The sequence below is a fragment of the Saccostrea cucullata genome, unplaced genomic scaffold (genome assembly GCF_032062105.1).
Source record: "Saccostrea cucullata isolate Sc308-1 unplaced genomic scaffold, CSIRO_AGI_Scuc_v1 ctg709, whole genome shotgun sequence".
In the NCBI taxonomy this organism is placed as follows: Eukaryota; Metazoa; Mollusca; class Bivalvia; order Ostreida; family Ostreidae; genus Saccostrea; species Saccostrea cuccullata.
Window position 1 is genome coordinate 89,385 of NW_026926516.1, and position 18,539 is coordinate 107,923.

The 18,539-nt window shown below is 33.4% G+C and overlaps 1 protein-coding gene across 1 annotated transcript; it reads right to left on the reverse strand.

Annotated features, from left to right (window-relative positions):
• Window positions 1-632: 632 nt before the first annotated feature.
• LOC134271915 (lipopolysaccharide-induced tumor necrosis factor-alpha factor homolog) lies at window positions 633-16,988 on the reverse strand. Its single transcript, XM_062754141.1, has 3 exons — window positions 16,786-16,988; window positions 15,266-15,428; window positions 633-1,048 (listed from the first exon to the last, which is right to left on the reverse strand). Exons 1-3 carry the CDS (start codon window positions 16,799-16,801, stop codon window positions 940-942), a joined length of 288 nt encoding a protein of 95 aa, XP_062610125.1. The 5' UTR covers window positions 16,802-16,988; the 3' UTR covers window positions 633-939.
• Window positions 16,989-18,539: the final 1,551 nt, after the last annotated feature.

An 18,539-nucleotide genomic window follows, 5' to 3' on the forward strand; every position in this document is an offset into this window, starting at 1 on the left:
TAGTCATTATGACGACCATAGTATTTGCTGACTTTATAACGAGTTTGTTGAAATCCCTGTAACACCAACTTATCTCTCAGTAGTCCGCCTCGGTTTAAAAACTTATCGTCTAAGGAGTATCCTCTTAAGTGTCGAATAATTTGTGGGATGTAAACATCACACACACAGAATGTTTTCGGACCACAGCAAAGAAGGATCCCTAAAACATCAGAGGTGGGATCAGATGCCTTGGAGGACTGGCCTCACTTGTTTTGCGTTCCTTGTCACGATCGGGTAAAGGAAAAAAATCTGTAGAAAGTTCAATGTCAAAATAATGGCCTAACGATTTTTATTGGGAAAAAAATCAGTTACCTTTTACATAATGATAGATGGTATTTGCTGAGAGGGTCATCGTATCGACCACAGAATATGCTGAATGATGCTTTAAATGAGAGCGTTGATTTTCTTGTTTATCAATTTGTTTGTCAATAATTACCTCTTTTAGAAATTGCTCGTACGTAGAGCATGCTCTTGCTTATTTTATCAACTGCGATATAATTTTAAACCCCCTTATGACGGTGTTTGGGGTTTATTGCTGCATAAGTAAGGGAAATAAATCCAGAGTATCAAAATAAAGAGCTTACAAGCAGAAACAATGTTGTCAGTTTTTAAAGAAAATATAAATAAAATCAAATATAAAACATGAAAAATATATTAACACATAAAACTTTTTTGTAATTGAACAATAGTAAAATATCACAATATAATGAAAATTATCACAGCTAATCCTAAGAAGAAAAGTAGAAAGTATGCAACACACAGATTCTGCACTCTGGTAAAAAAAAATAATGTGTATACTGTGTATAATATGTATGGCACACTTTTTTGACCTTCGATAAAATTAATCTCTCTGTTCCTTTAGAATAATCTATGGCACTTTTGACTTTCTGTAGACATGCGCTACATCCTGTTGAATTTGCCAACCACCTGTTGACAACTCGGACACCTGTGGACGACGTCTTTACATCCGTCAACGCAGAACGGGATCAAACAACAGCCCAGCCAAAGCCTATAATAAATCAAAGTACTGAAAGTACTGAAAAGCGGTTAGCATGCTTTCATCTAATATGTACCGAAAAAAGTGCATGAAATGATGATATTTAAGTATGCATATCTTTGTCCAATGTTATCAGAGAAAAAATAACAGGCATTCTGTTTTTGTAATACTTTACTTAATAGTAAAACCAATAACATTCCAAACTGATGTCACAGATGGATGCAATCTAATTAAAATTAGATGTTCCGAATCCGCTACTGCTTCTCAAACATCTAACAACATCATATTTGGGGTCATGTAAGAGTGAATCTGCGATTAGCCAAAGAAAACGGTTCCTCCGAAATCTTGGCTTATAGTTCAGATGGGTTTCTTGTTTTCACCACCGAACCAAAACACCCGAGGAGTTTTGTAGTAAACAAAATATGCATTGCATAAGCTGTGTTATGTATGACGTGTGGGTATCTTGTATAGTTTGTGCTCTTTCGTTTGCATTATTCACGTGCAGATGCCAGTCTGCAGACTATACATGAAATTGATTCCAAAATTACTTTAATTCAACGTAAGACAGTATCAATAGCTAGAAAAGAAACTCGTTGCGAGCAACGAGAGGTCTTCCGTCTGATTCTGAAAAAATACCCCGCAAAATCGAGCTGAAAAAGTGATCAAACTTTCATGGAAACAAAGGGGATTGAACCTGGGTCGACAGCATGAAAATCCAAAGCGCTTACTATTACGCTATTGGGACCACAGCTCTAAATCTACTTTCATATATTTCTAAATAATGAAAGGCAGTTACTATTAATATTTTTGCGCCAAACGCCACTAGTAAATCTTCGCGCCTTTTCTTTGGAATGTCCAATTAAATAGGTGTTATAGCTTCAATGGAAATAAAAAAAGAACTTTCTTATAGCTAAAATTTCAAGGTAAAGAAATTGTTTTTAACACATTTACAAATTCTATGCATAGATAGATTAGTTACACTAAATCAGCAAAACTGCTATAATTTTTTTACTTTTAAAAATTTTCTGTTTATCCCCATACTGAACTATCCCTATTATTTATTAAACTTTCATAAAAAGGTTGAAATGTTTCGCCGAAAAACATCTGTCGCCTGAAGACGGCCAAAGAATCAGATACCATTTATGTTCAATAACTTAAATCTATTCTTTGAGACAAGAATATTAATATAAACTCAATTCTGCTAAAAAGTGGTTTTACTATGTTTGTCTTTCCTATTAGTTTAATATGACTCAAGTGTGCATGAGTAAAACAAGAGATAACGTTTAATACTTACTATATACATCGATATTGTTTCTTCAAACTATTATTTGTAACTATGATTTAAGATCTATTTTTTTTTCGCAAAACAAATGATAGTAGGTATGTATTTCATTTGCACATTTATTCTTTTCTTTTTCTTCTTTGAGAACCAGCCGAAACCAATTATAGAAGACGTTTGAGACGACCATCGATTTAAACTTAGTTTGAGACAGAATTGCAACGTAACAACGTCGTGATAATCCCCGTATTCCTTTACATTTCATTTATCCTTATTTACTTTCGTTCAATCAAACGCTTGGCTGCCTCTGAAAACCCCTATTGCGAAATGTCGGAGTTGACATAGGCAGCCGCCATATTGGACCCGCTTCAGATTTTTAAATGTTAATATCTAGAGTTAGGATTAATGAATGTTCAAACAAATTATATCGTTAGCATTATAAGAATGGTTTCTATTAACATTCCAAAAATAAATGAAAAATATTGAAAAACAAAAAAGTTAGAAAATACGCACTTTTTAAATTCGCTTCCGCTAGCGACCGGAAGTACTGACGACACACGAAAAGGTGATTTCACATATCTAAAAGTCATCATCTATTATCTTTAAGAAGTCTCCAGTTAATATCTTACACCATTTTCGTAAAAAAGGGGGGGACAAAAATCCATTTTAAAATCAGAAAACTGTCCATAACTTGGAACCGAAGGTGAGAATTTTCCTTCTGATGAACAAAGTTCATATAATGACGCATAATTCCTGAAAGTTTCATAGAAAACCACCGATTAGTTTTCGAGAAATCGCCTGCACAAAATTTTGGGGGAAAAAATAAGAATAATAATAATAACTAGATGCGTTCTTGTTGCTAGAGCAACAAGCAGGTCTTCCGACCCACTTTTCTTTAGAGTTCTATGCTGTGTCATCACAAGAAATAGATTTCAGAATGTATTTTTTTCGTTTACGCTCATTTAATGTAGTCTCTCAACACAGATCATAATTATTATAATTATTTCACAAAATATCTCAAAATATAGCTTTTGAAATTCGGCAAAATCTTCCATACATGTAATAAAAGAGAGAAAAGTAATTTGCAAAAGAAAAAAGACAAAAACAAAAAAAAATATTTGCAACGCCCACAGCGGGATTCGAACCCCCGACAGTGGGACAAAGTTTGGTTCGGTCATATCGTTTCAATCTATGCACGCATCAAGATACTGAACACATATTTAGAATTCTCATAAGACACACTATAAACCCTGTAAATCCTAAAGAAAAATATTGAAAACAAAAAAGTTGAAAAATGGGACTTTTTGAATTCACTTCCGTTTGCGACCGGAAGTGCCGACGACGAAAAATAAAGGTCGTTGCCCATAACGGTGTTCGATGTTCTATCACCTCAGTGAGTTTCACTTTCATATCTTTAGCCGTTCTCGAGAAAACTGCTGGACAAAATGCCTTTTAAAAAATACAAAAATCCCCAAAAATCGCCAACGAAAGTGATTTTCGAAAAAATGAAAAACACGTCTGGAGATATTCTCATGATGCATCTTCCTTGAGAAAATCTTTGAAATCTGTCCACGCATAGCTGAGATATCGGCTGTACTATGAAAAAAGAATAATAATAATAATAATAATAATAATAATAATAACTAGATGCGTTCTTGTTGCTGGTGCAACAAGCAGGTCTTCCTACCGATTTTCGTTAGAATTCATTGCTGCGTCATCCCATAAAATTTCAGAATGTATTTTTTTCGTTTGCGTTCATTTACAGCAGCCTCTTAACATATCTCATAATTATTACAGGTATTCCTCAAATTATCTCAAAAAATAGTGTTTCAAAATCGGCAAAATCTTCCGTACATGTTGAAAAAGAGAGAAAAGTTATTTGCAACTGAAAAAAGACAGAAACAAAGAAAAAAAAATTTCAACGCCCACAGCGGGATTCGAACCCCCGACAGTGGGACAAAGCTTGGTTTGGTCATATCTTTTCAATAGATGCACGCATCAAGATACTAAATACATGTTTAGAATTCTCATAATAGACACTATAATCCCTGTAAATACTAAAGAAAAATATTGAAAAACAAAAAAATTGAGAAATGTGACTTTTTGAATTCACTTCCGTTTACGACCGGAAGTGCCGACGACGAAAAATAAAGGTCGTTGCCCATAATGGAGTTCTATGTTCTATTACCTCAGTGAGTTTCACTTTCATATCTTTAGCCGTTCTCGAGAAAACTGCTGGAAAATGCCTTTTAAAAAATACAAAAATCCCCCAAAATCGCGAACGGAAGTAAATTTCAAAAAAATGAAAAACACGTCTGGAGATATTCCCATGATGCATCTTCCCTGAGAAAATCTTTGAAATCTGTCCACGCATAGCTGAGATATCGGCTGTACTATGAAAATAGAATAATAATAATAAAAAACAGAAGGAAAACAATAAGGTCTTCCGAAGGAAGTCGGAAGACCTTAATACTAATAATAAAAAACCGAAGGAAAACAATAAGGTCTTCCGAAGGAAGTCGGAAGACCTTAATAACTAGAAACGAAACTCGTTGCGAGCAACGAGAGGTCTTCCGTCCGATTCAAGAAGAAACTCGTAAAGTCGAGCTGAGAAATAATTAAAAATTTTGGTCACAAATTGAATCCAGGTCGCCAGCGTGAAAATCCCATCCGCTTTTTTCCCCTTTTATCCCCAACGCGCTAACCATTACGCTATTGGGAGTACTGCTCTAAATGTACTTGTGTACACTTTTGCTACAGTACACCTGTCTAAGAATTACAAAAGACGGGCCATTATTCATAATTTCGCGCCAAACGCCACGTTAAATCTTCGCGCCTTTTCTTTGGACTGATCTATTAAATAGGTGTGACAGCTTCAATAAAATTAAGAAAAAAGAACGTTCTCATAGCCTACATTTCGAGGTTTAGAAAATATATTTAACACATTGTACACATTCTATAGAAAAGTAACACAAAAGCAGTGAAATGACTATAATTCAATTTTTTTTATTTCCCGTCTCAGAAGTGAACTATGCCGATTAGTTACACTTTCATAAAAAGGTTGAAATGTTTCGCCGAAAAACATGCCTCGCTCTACGACAGTCAAGGAATCAGATACCATTTATGTTCAATAACTTGATTCAGATCTTTGAGAAAAGAATGTTAATATAAACTCCATTAGACGATCTTATTAAAATGGTTTTCTTATTTTTGTCTAACATTCGTTTAATATCACACAAGTGTGCATGGGAAAAACAGTGGTTATACGGTTTATACTTACTATATACATGCATCGATATTGTTTCTTGAAAAACTATAACTTATAACTATGATTTAAGATCTGTTTTTCCGTCTTGCAAAACAAATGATAATAGGAATCTCTCATTTGCACATTTAGTCTTTTCTTTTTCTACTTTGAGAACCAACCAAAACCAGTTACAGAAGACGTTTGAGAAGACCCTGGAATAAATCTTTAGTTTGACACAGAATTGTAACGTAATTACTACGTGATCTATTAACGCGCAAACCATTAAGCTATTGGGAGCACTGCTCTATATATACTTGTGTATACATCTGCAACAGGACACCTGTCTAAGAATTATAAAAGGCGGGCCACTAGTGATAACTTCGCGCCAAACGCCACGAGTAAATCTTCGCGCCTTTTCTTTGGACTGATCTATTAAATAGGTGTGATAGCTTCAATGAAATTAAATAAATAAAACGTTCTTATCGCCTTTATCTTATTTCGACGTTAAGAAGGTATATTTAACACATTGTACACATTACATATCGTATCTAGCCCAGTTAAACTAAAGCAGTGAAACGGAAATTAAGTTTTAAGATTGACACGTAATTACAACGTACTGCTACGTAAAAGTCCAAGTAGTTTTTTACATTTCATGTATCCTTATGTCAGAATGGTTTAATCAAACGCTCAGCTGCCTCCATGAACCCCTACTCGCGAAATGGCGGAGTTGACAGAGGCAGACGCCATCTTGGACCCGCTTCAGATTTTCAAATTCTTATATTTAGAGTTCAGACTAACCAATATCCAAACAACTTATATAGTAAGCATCAATAGAAGGGTCACTATCAATATTCCAAAAATAAATAAAAAATATTTAAAAACAAAAAAGTTAGAAACTGCGATTTTTTCAATTCCCTTCACCTAACGACAGGAAGTTCCGACGACGAACATAAAGTCGCGTCCTGGATAGTATATATCACGATCTATAATCCCTGAAAGTTTCATGTTGATATCTTTTACCGTTTTTGAGTTTAATCGTGGACAAAATGTCATTTTCATTTCAGAAAATTGTCCGTAACTTGGCACCAGAAAGGAATTTCCAAAAAATCGCTCGGAGAGATCAAATTCGTGTTACAGCACATCTTCACTGATAATTTCGTGTAATTCCATCCAGTAGTCTTCGAGAAATCGCGCACACAAAATTAGAAAGTCAAAAAAATAATAAAAAGAACTAGACACGATCTCGTTGCGAGCAACGAGAGGTCTTCCGTCTGATTCTGGAAAAAAACTCGTAAAGTCGAGCTGAGAATTGATTAAACATTTTGGTCACAAATTGAATCCAGGTCGCCAGCGTGAAAATCCAATTCGCTTTTTTCCCCTTTTATCCCCAACGCGCTAACCATTACGCTATTGGGATTACTGCTCTTAATGTACTTGTGTATACTTTTGCTACAGTACACCTGTCTAAGAATTATAAAAGACGGGCCTTTATTCATAATTTCGCGCCAAACGCCACGTCAAATCTTTGCGCCTTTTCTTTGGACTGATCTATTAAAAAGGTGTGATAGCTTCAATGAAATTAAGAAAAAACGAACGTTCTCATAGCCTACATTTCGAGGTTTAGAAAATATATTTAACACATTGTACACATTCTGTAGAAAAGTAACACAAAAGCAGTGAAATGACTATAATTTAATTTTTTTTTATTTCCCGTCTCAGAAGTGAACTATGCCGATTAGTTACACTTTCATAAAAAGGTTGAAATGTTTCGCCGAAAAACATGCCTGCCTCGCTCTACGACAGTCAAGGAATCAGATACCATTTATGTTCAATAACTTGATTCAGATCTTTGAGAAAAGAATGTTAATATAAACTCCATTAGACGATCTTATTAAAATGGTTTTCTTATTTTTGTCTTTTCTATTCGTTTAATATCACACAAGTGTGCATGGGAAAAACAGTGGTTATACGTTTTATACTTACTATATACATGCATCGATATTGTTTCTTGAAAAACTATAACTTATAACTATGATTTAAGATCTGTTTTTCCGTCTTGCAAAACAAATGATAATAGGTATCTCTCATTTGCACATTTAGTCTTTTCTTTTTCTACTTTGAGAACCAACCAAAACCAGTTACAGAAGACGTTTGAGAAGACCCTGGAATAAATCTTTAGTTTGACACAGAATTGTAACGTAATTACTACGTGATCTATTAACGCGCAAACCATTAAGCTACTGCTCTAAATATACTTGTGTATACATTTGCAACAGTACACCTGTCTAAGAATTATAATAGGCGGGCCACTATTGATAATTTCGCGCCAAACACCACGAGTAAATATTCGCGTCTTTTCTTTGGACTGATCTATTAAATAGGTGTGATAGCTTCAATGAAATTAAATAAATAAAACGTTCTTATCGCCTTTATTTTATTTCGACGTTAAGAAGGTATATTTAACACATTGTACATATTACATATCGTATCTAGGCCAGTTAAACGGAAATTAAGTTTTAAGATTGACACGTAATTACAACGTACTACTACGTGAAAGTCCAAGTAGTTTTCTACATTTCATGTATCCTTATGTAAGAATGGTTTAATCAAACGCTCAGCTGCCTCCACAAACCCCTACTCGCGAAATGGCGGAGTTGACAGAGGCAGACGCCATCTTGGACCCGCTTCAGATTTTCAAATATTAATATCTAGAGTTCAGATTAACCAATATTCAAACAACTTATACAGTAAACATCAATCAAAGGGTGTCTATTATCATTCCAAAAATAAATAAAAAATATTTAAAAACAAAAAAGTTAGAAAATCCGATTTTTTCATTTCGCTTCTCCTAACGACAGGAAGTACTGACGACGAACGAAAGGTCGCGTCCTGGATGGTAAATATCACGATCTATAATCCCTGAAAGTTTCATGTTGATATCTTTTACCGTTTTTGAGTTTATTCGTGGACAAAATGTCATTTTATTTTCAGAAAATGTCCCGTAACTTGGCACCAGAAGCGAATTTTCAAAAAATCTCTCGGAAAAAATAACTTCAGATAATAACACATAATTTCTGTAAATTTCATGAAAATTCACCCAGTAGTCTTCGAGAAATCGCGTGCACAAAATTTGGTGTACGGAAAAATAATAATAATAATAATAATAACTAGATGCGATCTCGTTGCGAGCAACGAGAAGGTCTTCCGTCCGAGTTGTAGAGATATAATTAAACGAGCAATATCTGAAAATTATAATTTTCGATGAAATTCATCAAAAGCAGGAATTTATCGTAATATCCGATTATCGTATTATCGGAATGACTTATATAGCGTAAAATAGAATTCCGGTTAATCTGATCGACTTATATACCGACAAATAGGAATGTTCTAGAATAATGACGTCACATGCGCAATTAGGATGCGCGTACGGTTCAAATATTCAAAATGGAGGATATCAATATATAAGCTGTCATATCATTGGTTGACCAATCACAGCCATCGTTAAATGTCCACCATTGTAACTAAATATAAGTTGTTTACTTCTAAAACGCGAGGACATGTTCTGTCAAAACAGAATGCTTATAGATATGAGCTAATAGTTTCTGAATTAGTGCATTAAAAATCACAAGAAATATACCGTTGGAAACCTCTCAAAAAGATCTATATGATAGACTGATCTATCGAACAGGTGTCATAGCTTCAATGAAATTAAATATTAAATTAAACAACTTCTTATCGCCTTTATTTGTTTCGACGCTAAGAAAGTAAATTTAATACATTACACACACTTATCTACCACAATTACACTAAAGCAGTAAAACGGAAATTAAGTTTTAAGATTGTCAGTGAATTGCAGCGTACTGAAGGGTGAAAGTCCATGTAGTTTTTTTACTTGTCATGTATCATTTAGTCAAACGCTCAGCTGCCTCCATAAACCCCTACTCGCGAAATGGCGGAGTTGACAGAGACAGCCGCCATCTTGGGTCCGCTTCAGATTTTCAAATATAAATATCTAGAGTTCTGATTAACCAATGTTCAAACAAATTATATAGTAAGCATTGATCAAAGGGTCTCTATTATCATTCCAAAAATGAATAAAAAATGTTGAAAAACAAAAAAGTTGAAAAATACGATTTTTTCAATTTGCTTCTCCTGACGACAGGAAGTATAGACGACGAACGAAATGTCGCGTCCTGGATGATAGATATCACGATCTATTATCCCTGAAAGTTTCATGTTGATATCTTTTACCGTTTTTGAGTTTAATCGCGGACAAAATGTCATTTTAATTTCAGGAAATTGTCCGTAACTTGGCACCGGAAGTGAGTTTCCAAATTTTCTCTCGGATATAATAAATTCATGTTACAACACATCTGTCCTGAAAATTTCATGTAATTCCATCCAGTAGTCTTTGAGAAATCGCGTGCACAAAATTAGAAAGTCAAAAAAATAAGAAAAATAATAATAATAATAATAAGAAACAATAGAATCACTATAAGGTCTTCCGTGAAGACGGAAGACCTTAATAAGAAACAGTAGAATCACTATAAGGTCTTCCGTGAAGACGGAAGACCTTAACTAGAATCGATCTCGTTGCGAGCAACGAGAAGTCTTCCGTCTGATTCCAAAAAATAACTTTAAAATCGAGCTGAAAATCTATTAGACATTTTTTGGACACACTGGTAATTGAAACGGGTCACTAGCGTGAAAATCCGATACGCTTATCGATTACGCTATTTGAACAACTTCTCTAAATTCACTTGTATGTACATGTAATTCTGCAACAATTAATCTGTCTTGGAATTATGAATGGAGGGTCACTATTCATAATTTCGCGCCAAACGCCACGAGTAAATCTTAGCGCCTTTCCCTTGGAATGTTCTATTAAATAGGTGAGATGGTTAATTCTTTTTTTTTATAATTTTCCTGTTAATCACGAAAGTGGATTATTCCAATTACCTACACTTTCATGAAGAAAGTTGTGTGTTTCAGCGAAAAAAAAATAATGCCTCGATCGCCCTACGAGGGTCAAGGAATAAGATTCAATTATGTTCAATAACTTGCACTGAGAAAAAAAAATGTTTATATGAAGTCAATTAAACGGTCTTTTAAAAATAATTGTCTTTTTTTAAAAAAAAAAATCTTATTGTAACAGTTGTCTTTTCTATTAATTTAATATGACACAAGTGTGGATGGGAAAACAGTGGTCACGTTTTATACTTACTATATACATGTATATTGTATCTTGAAAAACTGTTACTTATAACTACATGTACAATTTAAGCTATGTGTTTCCGTGATGCAAAACAAAAAATAGTAGGTATTGTACTTCATTTGCACATTAATTCTTTTCTATTTCTACTTTGAGAAACAACTAAAACCAATTAAAGAATACGTGTAAGGAGGCCTTGAATTATAAATGTATGCGCAACGTACCTACGCCGTGACAATCCAAGTATTCCTTCATATTTCATTGCTCCTTATGTTACTTTCGTTCAAGCAAACACTCGGCTGCCTCTGTAGACCCCTATTGCGAAATGTCGGAATTGACAGAGACCGCCGCCATTTTGGTCCCGCTTCAAATTTTTTATTGTTAATATCTCGAGTTTGGATATATCAATTTAAAAACAAATTATATATTCAGCCTAATTGAAAAGGTTTCTATTCACCATTTTAATATAATTCAAAAAAATTGAAAAACAAAAAAGTTGAAAAATTCGACTTTTTAAATTCGTCTGCAGTAACGACAGGAAGTAGAGACGACGTACAAAAGATTGCGTCCTGGAAAGTACTAATCCCTGAAAGTTTCACAGTGATATCTTTTACCGTTCTTGAGATTAATCGCGGACAAAATGTCATTTTAAAATCAGAAAATTGTCCGTAACTTGGCACCAGACAGGAATTTCCAAAAAATCTCTCGGATAAAATAACTTCAGATAACAACACATTGTTCCTGCAAATTTCATAAAAATCCATCCAGTAGTCTTCGAGAAATCGCGTGCACAAAATTAGATGTACGGAAAAATAATAAGAAGAAACAGTAGAATCACTATAAGGTCTTCCGTGAAGACGGAAGACCTTAATAATAATAATAAGAAACAGTACAATAACTATAAGGTCTTCCGTGAAGACGGAAGACCTTAATAAGAAACAGTAGAATCACTAGAAGGTCTTCCGTGAAGACGGAAGACCTTAATGATGATATGTAGCCGTGGAATTAATTTGAGAATTGTTTACCGAGGCTTGAATCTACATGGCCAAAGTTTTTGTGTTTACTAGTACATGTATTCATAATCGAAAGGTCGCTCTGATGTGACCCCGAATGGGATGTTAGATGTTTGAGAAGCAGTAGCGGATTTGGAACATTTAAATAAATTTTAATTAGATTGAAATGCATGTTTCAAAATTTAAACATGAGATTTCTTCAGTTTGAAAGACAGGAAGTGCATTTTTAAAAGTTCTCTCTTGGTGGCATCCTATCGTTCTCTGGATGAAAACAATTATGTTGATGTTGAAAATTTAATTGTCTTTCATGCTCTATTGAATCTGAAGTTAGGTAATTGTAAAGCCTAATATAGCAAACAACTAAAAAAAATGACAAATTAAATTCTTTAGAATAATGGATTTGGAGTAGTGTAGAGCTACAGCTGGCTAGTCAGAGAAAAAAAGGATGACTGAGCAGAGACTTTGTAAATGAATTGATATCAAAGAGCTCCAGTTGTGTAGGCTCATCGCGGGTATAACCTGTCAACGAGGGATGCTTACTTCTTCTAGGCAACGGATCCCACCTCTTGAACTTTCAGGAGTCAGCTTTTCTTCTTAAATCGATCATTGATCATTCTGTATTTTTATACAGATACTGAATACTTCCGTTTAGTAATAATAGAGTGGTTTAGTTACAAGTGACGTAACAACGTGTACGCGTAACATTGACGTACACGTTCTATTTGACGTCAAAGTCAATAATATGATTTAGTTATACGTACACGTGTACGTATGCAAATTTCGTGATTGAACAGTAAATTATTTGAACGGCATTGTATTTATTATTTTTAATTTAGACAAATCAATGGTGAAATAGAATTTATACTTACTCTAGTCATAGATATCATAAACTATCAAAAATTATTAAATGTATTGTCATCTTAATGCAGTGAATCGCTCTAAATATTCAGGACAATTAAGCTTTTAATTCTGCATCACTTTAAAATTGGAAGCAATCACAAAAATCATTTATTTGACGATAAAAAATGACCACATTTTGCACTTTGTGGAGGATGAAGGGAGGGGGGGGGAGAGTCCAAAAGAAAACCTTTTGAAAACAATAAATTGTGAAGGCTTAATCATATAACGTCTAGAAAGGAGGCATGGAATAAAATTTAATGCATCAATACATTGTTAAAACCAAATGCTATTTGCACAAAAATAAATCAACTGCATCAAAAAATAAAGAATTTAATTCATAACTTTACCCGTTTACGTCGTACGTGTGGACAGAGTATTACACGTTCTAAACTTGTAGCTACACGTCGGATTTGACGTCATGACGTCGAAGAACACAACAATTGATGACGTCACCCGTACAAGTTCGTCGCAAAACGTGTAACTAAACCTCTCTATTATGAACTACTACTTGTACGGGAAGACTGGCGAGTAAACAAGATTATCAAGCTTTATGAAATGTACTTTAATATTGACTTTTCAAACAAGTAAATGTTCGAATAAAGTAAATTGTATATGAGAATCATTTAAAAGAAGTCTTGCACAATATGTCTAGATAAGGACATAATGTGTATTTGCCATATACTCTTCATGCAATATTGCTCTCAAATAAAACATGTGAAAAGGAAAGTTGTCTAATCAAAAAATACTAGTATTTAAAAATTCAAATGTACACTTAAAGTCAGTGTAACTTAAGAAGTTATCAGTGTCACTTTCCTCAATATGTCGGTTAAACAATATACACTGATTTCTTTTCTATCAGTGTGCCTCTAAACACCTGTATCTTAATTTAATTCTTCTCAAACGCTCAAAATAATGATCGACAAACTGGACAAATTCAAATTTAAAAAGTATTTTCACAGCTAATAATACGTTCCCTCGGAATTGATCAAATTTTCAAAACTTAAAAATAAACATTTTTAATCAACCATACAGAATTACCGAAAAATAAGACAAAAGAGAAAGACTGTATTATTTGTCCGGAATTACCCCGTGTCCAGAATTGGACGGATCTCCCCTAAGTATAAATTTTAAATTGTTGCTAATTGCCAAGATTTTTCATACCTCATTCTTTTGTGAATAATAATATCGGTTGATTTTTAGAAGAGGGTCACAATGCCGATTAAAATTAATATGTATTTATCCATTTTTTTTTTTTCAAAATTAATTTTACTACTTTAAGTGCCCCATTATTTTTTTCAAAACTAAAAGTAAGTGATCCCTTATGATCGTTTGTACATGTAATAAATTATCAAAGACGGAGCAGAGAATTTACCCCTGGGAGCTGAGCTTTTAAAACTGTTTATTAGACAAGAGAAGAAAACAAACGTTTCATTGTGGAGGCAATCCTATTGTTTCCATAAAAACGTTACAAAAAGTGTAAAACTTGCAGATGTATTCGGTGTTTTTATAAAAACGTTTTTCAGGTATGACTTGACTTAATAAATGGTGTTTCTTAATACTTTGGCAAGGAAAATCAAACTCGATCGAGAGATTTGCTGATGTTTTTGCAGTCTGTAATAACCTTCAACCTGCTGTATAACTAATCGTATCGTTCAACTTTCAAAAATAAACTAACAGTTGCTATAAATCGCGATCGCACTATGTACATGTAATAAGGACGAAATTCTCAGTTCTTTGAAGTTAGTGTTCTAAGTATTGTCAATGCTTTGGTAAATACTAATAAGAATTCGATAAAATCGTTATAATAGCCACTCTTCGTACACAGCTTATTGTCAATCTTTCACCAGGGGGCGTATTACGCCAACAGTATACAAATCATAGGAAGCGCTTTGCTGAAGTTACCGTTGTCGATAGGTAGCGCCTTGTGGAAGTTTCCGGTTTTGGTTGCAGAAGGATAAGGTTACGTGCGATAAAGCGATGTCGATAGGTAGCGCCTTATGGAAGTTTCCGGTTTTTTGGAGCCCATGCCATAAAGCGGTTAGCTAGCTAACCGCTTAAAAAAGTCATCACATTAGTAAACAAACTATTGCACATGGCAATTTCTGTTTACCATTCCCTCCAAATGGGGATTTTTTAAAGGTGAAATTGAATGTCCCATATATTGCTTCTGTACGTGTGATCATTCGACATATACTCTTTCTTGGCACCTGATGCCACCTCTGATAATTTTGAAGGTCTGGTTAATATTTTTTGGATGGACTTTTGATAATTATTACTGTTCGTTATTTCTGTATTTATACTGTATTACAGTGTAATTTTTTTAAAATAGGCATAATAAGTTCTCTTATCTTTCAAAGTTTTGTTTCTGATGATTTCAAAATTAAACAATTTAACCAGTCACCCCCACCCCCACCCCCCGATTGGGGAGAAAGCCTTAATTTTTCCATTTACAACCGTTTTATCGTATTTTTTGTAATCAAGAAAATTTGAAATTATGTAAATGCTCTAGGAAATGTTCATGCTGTATAAGAGTTATTTAATCAAACTTTTAAGGAGTAATACAGAGTAAAATACTTACCCAAAAAGCAACAAAATACCAGCAATGACCCATGTCAGTGTTCCCGTTTCGTATGTTGTGCTGGTGGTAATCTCTGCGCTGCAGTACTGACAGCGCATGCGTACAGGAAGCTCCCTGAACATGTGTATGTTAGGTTGGTGATGATGCATAACAACGGTTGTAGCTGTAAAAAAGTTTAAAAATAATAATTTAATAGAAAAAAACGGTAACCTAACAAAACTTCATAAATGAAAAAATGTGATTTATATGTATGTAGCAATTTTCTATTATCACCTGCTTATGGATTTTATGCCTCTCAGTTGATTATACAATATTTACAAAAGCATGCTCTCTGTGCAAATACTTTCTAAACCGTGATAATCTTTTGACAAAGAAGTTGATTAAACACAGATATCAAACAATCCCGTTTTACGTCAACATTTTGCAAATTCTGTGGTCAGTTCAATGAACTTTCTGCAAATAAAACATTATTTGCTTTTATTAGAATGCTGATTGACGATTTTCAGACACATTGTTAGGAGATTATACACACATTTAAACTGGACATGTTTGACCAGTATAGACAGGGATACTTATTCCTCCACGGCAGTTCATCCCACTCTTATGATTTTTAAAAGAGATCCATATTTGCACTGCTCCCAATTTGTTATGTTTTAATGGAGTTTTTTTTTTTTTATTTGTAAGTAGATGTAAGTCTAACGTTGATTGACGACTGTCATAGCAATAATTTATTAGATCATTAACTTCAAGCTAAATTAGATTTTTATGTTTATTCTACTATGACAAGGGAATCGCTACAATTGTGACCGGTTAATCAGGATGCTTACTTTTTCATTGCCTTCGATATTTGAAGAAATTATCCTTGTGTTCCTCCCTCAAAATTTATTAAAATTATATTTACCTTTGATCATAATTAATTGATTTCGAAATATATTTATGTAATCTAAAAAAATTCTTGTGCAATACTTTAAATTCTGTTTGAATCTGTTTGATATGTTAAATTCAGCTTGAAATCGATTTTTTTATCCATTTGTATAAAGGTTTTTAAACTTCTTTTTAGATAAGTTTAACCGCAAGTGCTATTGATTGAACTTTGCTCTGGCCCGAACTCAAATAAGATAGTATTTCCATGAATGTATGCATATGCACAAACATAAAGTTGACAAAAATATAAGCATCGTATCTTTTTTTTATAAATATGAATCAAAATATTTTTTTTAAAAAAGGAAGGGTGTGATCTCAATCAATAAAATTAATTATTGAAGGACAAAATTTAGAAAAAAAAATTCTTTTATGCTAAGTATCTGTGTGTTCCATATCATGTCTTCTGATTTCGCATTATTTATCGTTGTAATGCATTAACTATGGACTTATACCTTTTGATTTAATAACCCATTTGCCTTAACAGAAAATCATTTTCCTGAGCAAAATGAAACCCTAAATACATGTATCTCGAGTACAACAAAAGAACAGATTTGTTTTTGTATTTATAATTTAAAATGGTAATTAAATTTACATACCTGGATACGTTGCCATTGTTAGGAAGTTTTGAATCTGTGAAAGACAGCAAACTTAAATCAAGTTAACTTAACACAAGACAGGATGTAATCTCAGAGTAGAAATTGTATTGCAAAACACAGAGTAAATAGCTCACATGACTCCTTCCGCAAATAGTTCTCTGACCTCATAAAATGTTTTTGTGGTTGTAAGTTTGCAGAGGATTTGCTATTCAAAAGACTCTTCTAAACTTTACTGATATATATAGTGTTTTTCTTAGGTTTAAATATCCTTACTGTGTCCTTATCAAAAAACATATATATCAGTTAATTTGGCTTTGGTCCACTCTAAGAAAACAATAAGGGACACATGCAGTTAAAAAGACCGAAAGCACTAAAAATTTGGTATTATGTAGTTTATACTTTTGTTGGTTGAAAATGAAAATTATGCATATATCAAATTCCTCAATTATTAAAACATGGTACGGTCAACTTTGTATGTAAATTTTCGGAACCCATATCTTTATTTCTCTTCCAGAAATGCTCAAATGGAGAACCTCGACAATTTACAACTAGGGGGATAGGTCATCACTTTTTTGTAAAATCTCAGATGCATACTCTTCACTAAAAGAGGGAGAAACTTCAGTAATATGGTGCAGTATGATGCAATAATTATATTCGAGAAGTGATGATAATCAGATGTGGAAACTTCAAACTTCATTAATTTTTGGAAAATTTGAAGTCGCAAAAAATTGACCTAAATCAAAACCTTAAAACTTAAAATTTTCTCAACTTATAAACAACCATTCCCCATGACAAATTAAAGCCCAAGATTTTTGACATCAATGTTAGCTGCTATTTCAATAAATATGGGACTTTTTAATTTATCTACCTTGTCATTGGTTATTTGTAAAATCATTTTGATTAAACAAAATTCTGACTGTATACACAAATTGATATTAAAAAGATGCTTTGAGTTCCTGATTGACATTATCGATGTGTGTGATTTTTTTTTAGATAATCTTGCAACAAAATGTTAGAATTCCCACGGTTACTAATTTCGCCCTGATATTGGCTGACCTTTTTGTTTTAATATGAAGCAGTTTTGTCCAAAGTCTAGTGCATGAGAAGAAGAGAGTACTTGCTGTGGCCTTTAAATGGACTTTTGGCTATATCGACAACTTATTATCAATTAACAATAGTTATTGCCAGTGAGCTTAAAATAAAAGATGCCACTGAGTCTGACACATCATGGATATGCTTCAAATTTGGATATTCTATTGAAATGATGATTATAGTTAATGTTAATTGCTAACAACAAAGCATTCTGAATAACATGATTACTTCAACTTTTCAATGTCAACATCCCTTACTCTTGTGACAATATATCCTTCTCACCTGCATACGGGGTTTATAAATGTATCTCTCAGCTGATTCGATACACAACAGCTTGCTTTATGTACCAACAATTTCTAAAGCGAGGTAAAATTTTCAACAAGCAAGTTTAAGAAACAAGAATATCAACAGTCTCGTGTATAGTCATCATTTCAACGATTCAACGATTGAAAAGATGACCTTTTCAGCAAATACAATTCCTATTTACGTCACATACTGACTTAAGTATTTCATATTTATTATTTAGCCAATTTTCACACATTGGATTGTCCTTTATTATGATAAAAAGGAACATAAGAAGCGATTCTTCTACATTATATTGCACCTTTTTATGTACAATTTATCACTGCATTTGTGGACGGAATATCTTGTAGAACAAAATA

Coding starts and splice junctions, on each gene's coding strand:
- LOC134271915 (XM_062754141.1), bottom strand. Junction 1,049..15,265: donor GGTATTTTGTTGCTTTTTGG/GTAAGTATTTTA, acceptor GATTTATTATAG/GCTTTGGCTGGGCTGTTGTT.